General features: G+C 42.5%; 1 protein-coding gene across 3 annotated transcripts; it reads left to right on the top strand.

Annotated features, from left to right (window-relative positions):
• The first annotated feature begins 280 nt into the window (after positions 1-280).
• On the top strand, positions 281-6,075 carry tmem150ab (transmembrane protein 150Ab). 3 transcript variants are annotated; one of them, XM_043239432.1, is made up of 9 exons: positions 343-360; positions 1,059-1,097; positions 1,216-1,471; positions 1,754-1,801; positions 2,120-2,206; positions 2,323-2,390; positions 2,768-2,895; positions 2,988-3,165; positions 3,462-6,075. In XM_043239432.1, exons 3-9 carry the CDS (start codon positions 1,407-1,409, stop codon positions 3,770-3,772), a joined length of 885 nt encoding a protein of 294 aa, XP_043095367.1. In that variant the 5' UTR covers positions 343-360; positions 1,059-1,097; positions 1,216-1,406; the 3' UTR covers positions 3,773-6,075. The 3 variants fall into 3 exon arrangements, with proteins under 3 accessions (XP_043095368.1, XP_043095367.1, XP_043095369.1); XM_043239433.1 differs by lacking the exon at positions 1,059-1,097 and having other exon boundaries at positions 281-360; XM_043239434.1 differs by lacking the exons at positions 343-360; positions 1,059-1,097 and adding an exon at positions 443-461.
• Positions 6,076-7,804: the final 1,729 nt, after the last annotated feature.

Below are 7,804 nucleotides of genomic sequence, written 5' to 3'. Positions count from 1 at the left end.
CGTTATCCTGCAAAGTAGGGATTAAATCACGAACCGATTCTTTTACATAAAGCCACGACCGAATCTTACGAACCGGATCTTATTGGTGATTCAAAAAGCATCTATGGCGAACTAATCTGAATCACCTTTAAATCTAAGTGTATTTTTTTTTAATGAAATAAGTAAACCTAGTAGCAAGAGGACATCGCTTGACAATGTATTTCTTAATAAATACAAAAAAATAATAATAATTAAAAGAAAACCCTAATCCGTGTAGCAGGTCAGCGGGGACGAGGGCGCCCTCCTCTGTTGATGGGCCGTGTTTACACCGGTTTGAGATGCAGCAGAAGCAGCATCCGCTCAGGAGCCGCGGGGCCTGCGGTAGGATAAGGCTTTTACTTCTCAATACACAACATCTCAATAATGACACGTTAACGTGCGACGGTCCGAGTGCCGTAGAAATACGGACGATGCATGTGAAGGTAGATCAATGCGCGGATAAGGAGATTCTTGCCGTTGCAAAAAGTTGTTTACTTGCTGTAGCGTCTGCTGGGTAGCTCGCAAGCTACGCGATGTTGAGTTTTATGTTTAAAAGCGACACCTTTCGTTATTATTGACCGTCGCTTTGGTGAAATGATGAAGCGTCCCGTGCTTGTGACCGTAAACATCCATGTGCTCGGGTTCGTCGTGCTGTGCTCGCTGTGACATTGAGGCTGATCTCAGCTGAAGGGGACATTATTATTAGTCCGAGCGGCTGCCAGGTTGTTGATCTGATTTTGTGCTTCATGGGATCTTTCACGTCTCCGGTTGCAAATCTACCTGATGTCTTTTGATAGCAGTACTACTAACGCATTTACGATGAAAAAGACTGGATCGTATAGTATGTTGAAGTCAGTGTAACTTAAACAAGAACTCCCCTCATAACGTTGGCATCATATGATTACGTTCTATAGCTTTAATATGAGTTAAAAGCACTCCATCATTTATCCCTCTATCCCGTACGCATTCAAAGACAAAAGTTTAGCTAGGATTTACATTGTGCTTTAAGTGATCTCAGTCCTTTTTACTCACATGTTTAGTTGGCGACTGCCTTCAGCATACTACTTTAATGAAATCAGGTTAGTAGTCACCCGAAAACATCAAGAGCGTCTCAGTTGTCCCTAACTGTATTTCTGCAATGCTGCGTCTTTGTGTTCGTATCTGTGTAAACATCTGTGATCTCTGTGTTTCCACTAGATGCAGATGGTCGTTGTCAGTCGGCGAGTCTCCAGATGTAGTTGAAGGAGCGTGACGTTGCCCCCGCTGGTCCACATACCCCCCACCCCCCCACTGCATGGCTTCACTTGCTGGTGTCTCACACCGCGTCTCCACGTCCCCAGTCCTGCACACCCTCATGCTGGGGTCTCAGGCCTCTCACAGACTGACCAATGACTGCCTGGATCGTTCTACCGGTCAGCCTGTCCGCTTTCTCCATCACGGGGATATGGATTGTGTAAGTGTGCATGTTAAAGGGTCCCTCCGTAGACGGCAACGCAACCGCAATGTTCCGGAAACGTAGTAAGGACATAGTTGAAACAGTGCGTGTGACGTTAGTTGCGTGAACAGCATATGTGCCCAGCAAAATTGAAGTTGAGCCGTCTTAATTTGTGCTCCAAAGATGAACGAAGATCTTACGTCTTTAAAGGGACTACCCCTTTAAATAGATAGTTTGAGCTAGAAGTGTTACATTTCATGTACTTATTAACAAATAACCATGACATGTTTTGTTCACTAGTTACGCCATGGCAGTAATGAACCACCATGTTTGTCCCGTTGAGAACTGGTAAGTTATCGGATGATATTTGATACACAAATGAACCTTTAACGTATCTACAGGATCTAAAGATTGCAGAGAAATGTGTTCCGCACTATCCACTTGATGCATTTCGTCACCTGAATGATATTTTCTACCTTTTTTGTTGTTGTAGGCTACTTTTTATTTGCAAGCTATCAGACAACAAAACAACAAAATCATATTTTTTGTTGTTAATCATGAATCAAACATTATCATTACAATATTTAGTCATGCTCTACGAAGTTAAATCCCAAATATCAAATCCAAGAGACCCACATCTTTCATGCTTGATTCTTTGCATCGTAGGTCATACAACTTAACATGCACAGAGGAAACGGCTAAGAGGGGCTTCCCAAAAACCTGCTGTACTCTTCAAGACATCCCCCTCATCAGGTGAGACTTCCTTTGAATTCACCACATTTTAAAGACCCCTCCTTTCAGTGGTACTGTTTTACACCAGCTTCTTGCGAAAAGGTTTCCCGATATCTGTTTTTCTGATCTTTCAACAGTAAATGTGGATGCTATCCACCAGAGAGCTGTCTCTTCAGTCTGATTGGCAATGTCGGGGCTTTTATGGGTAAGAAATACAGTTTGAGATTCAGTAAAGTGACCCGGATCACAAAACCGGTCTTAAGTCGCTGGAGTATATTTACAGCAAGAGCCAAAGATACATTGTATGGGTCAAAATGATTATTATTTCTAATGCCAAAAATCATTAGGACGTTAAGTAAAGACTATGTTCCGTAATGAATGTAAATGTATCCAAAACCTGATTTTTGATTAGTAATATGCATTGCTAATCTTAATCTTCTAAAATTATTCAGCTATGACTGGCTTTGTGCTCCAGGGTCGCAGATAACCAGATAAATTCATATCGAAGATGACTTCGATGACCTATTCTTGTCTTGTGATTTGTGTCAATATTACACTGCTTCTGTGTGCGTGTTCCTGCAGTGGTCATGGTGTGCATGCTGCGTTATGCTCAAGTGATCGAACACAGCCATCACTGCTGGACCAACACAAGCGCTTTGGTGTCCGGCTGCATTAATGCCCTGGGTTTGGTCATGGTGGGCAACTTTCAGGTGAGCAGGCGAGAACAGGCTTGTGCCTTCAGCCCATTATATCAGTCTAAATGAACTTGTATTTCTCTTTCTCCCCAAACCGTTGTTTTAAGGTCGATCACGCTAAGACGCTTCATTATGTGGGAGCGGGTGTAGCTTTCCCTGCCGGCTTGCTGTTTGTGTGTCTGCAGTGCGTTCTGACGTACCGCATAGCAGAGACGGCGCTGGACTACTGGATGGCTCATGTGCGCGTGGCTCTCTCAGCCGGAGCTCTGGTATCTCTGGTCCTCAGTATCCTTACCATGAGCGTTTACACACTTTATGATCGACCTGAAGACCGTGGAAGTCAAGTTTCAAGCATCTTATAGCAGCAGACATAGAGTAAAGCGAGTGAAACGTAAATAAGATTGTTCAATTTGAACAGATTGTTAACCCACACTCAGAATGAATTGAAATAGATGAATAGATGAATTAATACACTAGATTAATACAGTACAATTCCAGCAAAATACTGCATCACGGTTAACAAAGATCACGTTAAATAATGTTTAAGTTTGTTGTATGCGTTCCTTAACACGTCGTTCAAGGTGGGATCTTCTTCGTCCATGAAAGTTTTGTACTGCAGCATGCCGCGGCCATCTGTGAATGGGTCTTCACCGTCTTGGTCCTGGTGTACTACGGCACCTTCACCTATGAGTTCGGCACTGTCAACAGCGATACCATGATGGCGGCCTTAATGAAGCGCAGTCAACATCACCATCCGGGGTCAGCGGTCATCATGGGGGGTATTGGGAAGGGTGTTGCAATGGGATGCGGTGCCCGCAGTCTCAAGTCCCCCGGAGGCAGCAGCACTTCCACACACCTCAACTGTACACCCGAAAGCATCGCCATGCTTTAGGTTATAACCCCTACTCTATTCTCTCAGACCTCAGCACATAACTCCCAGAACTCTTCATCTGACTCACGGATTTGTGAAAAACTGGTACAAGCAATACGGAATTACTTGTGAGGTTACAGTAAGTTTACAGGCTTGCTGATTCTAATCTTACAGTAATGACCAGTTAGTCATAACTAAGGCGTTTTGCATGATATTTTGCGTTCGTGTGTAAGATAACTCAAAGTACAGCCCCAATAACCAGCACAGACAATTCCTTCACGTGATTCACGGGGGCCTCTGACGGAAGTGTTTTCATTTTACTATGTTAAAATGGCAATAACCCATCTCTAAAGACACATTCACACTAACGGGGAGAGAATGGTTTAGGGCGGTCAAGTGGATTGCTAGAAGGATTTCTGTATCTGGAAGTCCTGTGGAGTGCTCCAGGCCTGGAAACTGGGAGTTAGCATTATAACACGGTTTTATCTTCCCGAATATCAGGAGGTTTTTGGTTAAATGCATCAAATAAGATACGTGCTGAACACAAGCTCAATATATTTAACATTTTATATTACAACATAAAATACCGTAAATACCGTTTTTTTTTTTTTAAAGGCTAGTTCACCCCAAAATTCTGTCATTAATTACTCGCCCTCATGTCGGTCCTAAACTGCAAGACCTCCGTTCGTCTTCGGAACACAAATGAAGACGGATACTACCGTGATCAAGGTCCAGGAACTTAAAAATAATGTCACATCAGCGGTCACGAAGCTACGAGATGCTTTTTTGTGCGCGAAGAAAACCAAAATAACGACTTCTTGAGAAATCCATCTCGGCCTCAACCGGCAGCGTACGCTGTTCTGGGTCGGCTGCACCACGAGGATGCACTGTCCACATCGTTCACGCTTCGATAAGAGCGGAAAAACAACGTTTCCAAGTGAAGCAGTTGACGCGGAGCAACGTACGTCTTTTCTGTTCAGTGGATACTCTCCAAAATGGCGGCTGGGTGTTATTATTCTGCTTTTCTTTGCGCACAAAAAGTACTGTCACGTCTTTGTAAAATTACGGTTGAACCCCTGCTGACGCATGGATTATTTTAACAGTGTCCTTATCGTGACCTTATTTTAATGTCTTCTTGACCCTGGTAGTATTCTTGCTGTCTACGGAGGATCAGAGAGCTCTTAGAATTAAAGGTGAAGATGAGCCGAGGTCTTACGGGTTTAGAACGAAATGAGGGCGAGGAACCAATCACAGTGAACTAGCCCTCGAAGTTATTTGTTTAAAAAAAAGCTCCTAAAAAGAATCTGCCCATCTACTCGCTTTTACAGCTTCATCGTGTTCATAATTACTCTCTTGAAAACGATTCTCACTCAAACGTTTTAGTTTTGAAAGCTTTTTTTCTGGTTGCAGTAGGCTTTAAAAATCATAAAATGTGTGTTCGCTCGTTAGGATTATCGTCATAAAACATTCGCTAGTTCTGAACTTCGCTGCTCACTGAGCTTATTATCCAAAAGCCAATTAAAAAAATCCTATTGGGTGTTTATGGGGAAACCGGGGTGATGCTAATTTCCAGGCTGGCCTAGAAAAAAACGAAAAAAAGTCACCGCTGCGTTTCTCCACTGGTGGTCTGTGCTTTGTGTCTCCACTCAATTGCGTGCGGTTGTGAAAAATGAATGTGATTTGTCACTCGCGACGCCCTACATTGCCGTCGACTTTGGCCGCTCTGCCGGTGTCGATCAGTTACAGGACTGCCAGCAATACCGAGACACTCGTCCAGACAAAGAAGATAATTGGCTAAACCCATCCAACCTTCCGTAACCTGTTTAATCTGTAGAAACTGTGATTACGCAACGGGTCGAGAGCCGTCACTGTAGCAATGAGGATGTTGAGCGGAGCTGCACCAGCCGTTGCTGCCAATAGTCGGGTTGCAATGAGGTCGAGGTTTAGTCGAATAGCGATACTTTTTATTCCTACCTGAGATGCAGGTGGTCCGTGTTCATGTGTTCGTACCAGGTGCTCAGAGCAGATCAGGTGCCGCGGACCTTCTGATTTAGGAACCTCTCTGTGCAACCTTTTGAACGTTGTGGTGCTTTTGCCAAGTTTTTTCCGTCACTTTCGTCAAAAACCGCCTGTGTCAATCTGTTGCGTACCGGGTATCTTGCGAACAAATTCCTGATATTTTAGGATCACGAAACAAAGATTATTATTTTTGTTCATTTTGAAATATAAGGTAATATTAATCAGACTCTTTCGGGAGATTAATCGCGCTCTCGATCAGAGCTGTAAGATGATTAAACGCATTCAAAATAAAAGTTTTAGTTTGCGTAGTGTGTGTGTGTGTGTGTGTGTGTGTCTACTGGGTGTATTTAGAGACACATGCATGTATATATTAAAGAAAAATATGTTTTATATTAAATATATTTATATATAATATTGAATATAAATGTATATACATGTAAATATTTTCCAAATGTATACTGCGTTTGTGTGTATTTATGCACACGTAACAAATACACAGCACACACACACACACATTATTTAACCAAAAACTTTTATTTGGGATGCGTTTAATCATTTGGCAGCGCTACTCTCGATTCCTGTAGAAATGAAGCGTGTGATTAAATCGGAAAAGCACTGTACCCTTGAGCAGCCACAAAGGGGAAAACATGTACTTTATAGAATTTGTCTTTACTTGCGCAATTTTTTGCATTTCCCCAAGAAACCGAAAATTAGATTTCAAAGCTTTTGCAAATGCAAAGCGTCTCTCGGGGGAACACAAAAGGTTTTGCGAGTGAATGTATCGTGTTCAAACATCGAAATTTTGCATTTGCTCGCAAAACGTTAGCGTTGTCTCTTTTGTGTTGCCACAAAGGGGAAATGCAGTAATTTTTGCAAGTGGGTGCAAATGATTTTTGAGCAAACGCAAAGTTTCTCAGGGGTTTGCAAAACTTGAGTGAGAGGATGCATTCCATTCCTACGAAAAATATCACTCAAAGAACGCAAAAGCGTGCAAAAACGAAAAAAACCCGAGTTTTTTCCTCATCTCAGGGGGTTGCATAGAACGCCTGCTCAAGTTCTGGACGTGAGAAATACATTTGCACAATTCACAGAAAATGCAACGTGGTGTATATCTATATATGCATTTGACCATGAAAGTTCAGACGTTTGTTTCTCCACCGCGCTTCGTTTCCGTCACTTCGGTATTAAGAGAAAAGCGGAGGTCTTCTCCGTTTATTTTTTAGTGCATTATTTCAAATATTGACTTTTTGTAAATGATATGCATTGTCACGCAGAGCTGCTTGTAAATGAATGCCTTTAGCCGAGCATAATAGTATGAGTACTGCGATGAGACTAGGGTCTAGTCGAAATTATATCCAAATGAAGAATGCTTCCTAATCAGCATCGCGCCGTCGTTACAACCCCGCTTCCTGCACATCATTTTGTGATATATAGAAGTTTTCAGACTATATTGGAAATGATGTAGTGCGCTAAAGGGGGAAATAGGAGTATTTTTTATTTAGTGGACCCAAAATGTGAAATCCTCCACGATAAGCTGTATTTTGATGACACGGTATTTTAGTTTTTAGATGTTGCCCGTTCGGGGAAAGCGATGTTATATTGAGAGTTATTCTAGAAACCAATGAGAGTCGGTTATGTGTCGTATCCTAATTTATTCTTTGTAACGTCAGACGATGAAACCATGCAATATTCAGCTGTTCTGTTCGAGTACCCGCGAACAAGTATACCTCTACGAAAACCCTCTTCAGAGTTTCCTCAAAGAGCTGCTAAGACGTGCGTTGCTCTAGATGTCGTTTCTGTTCGGCGTGAAAGGCCAAAAAAACCCCTCACATCTGTGGATGTCCCGATCACGAAGCTCAATCAAGTCGGTTCCACGCCTCCGTTGGTTATTCACACTTACTTTTCGTTAAGTGATGTCTGTTAAAAGGGGAAGGATTTCGAAACACGGTAGACAGATGGAGCCTGATGAACCCGTGAAATGGAAACCGAAATCCATTCATCGACTTTCTCTTGAATTATGAGCCATTCTGCACG

This window comes from Puntigrus tetrazona, chromosome 5 (genome assembly GCF_018831695.1).
Source record: "Puntigrus tetrazona isolate hp1 chromosome 5, ASM1883169v1, whole genome shotgun sequence".
In the NCBI taxonomy this organism is placed as follows: Eukaryota; Metazoa; Chordata; class Actinopteri; order Cypriniformes; family Cyprinidae; genus Puntigrus; species Puntigrus tetrazona.
The sequence above is the reverse complement of the archived record's forward strand: the minus strand, read 5'-3'. Positions and strand labels throughout refer to the sequence as shown.

Excerpts from the sequence above, each read along its gene's own strand:
- tmem150ab (XM_043239433.1), top strand. The coding sequence starts at position 1,407 with ATGACTGCCTGGATCGTTCTACCGGTCAGCCTGTCCGCTTTCTCCATC. Across the intron at positions 1,802-2,119 it reads GTTTGTCCCGTTGAGAACTG|GTCATACAACTTAACATGCA; the intron begins GTAAGTTATCGG and ends TTTGCATCGTAG. Across the intron at positions 2,391-2,767 it reads CAATGTCGGGGCTTTTATGG|TGGTCATGGTGTGCATGCTG; the intron begins GTAAGAAATACA and ends GTGTTCCTGCAG.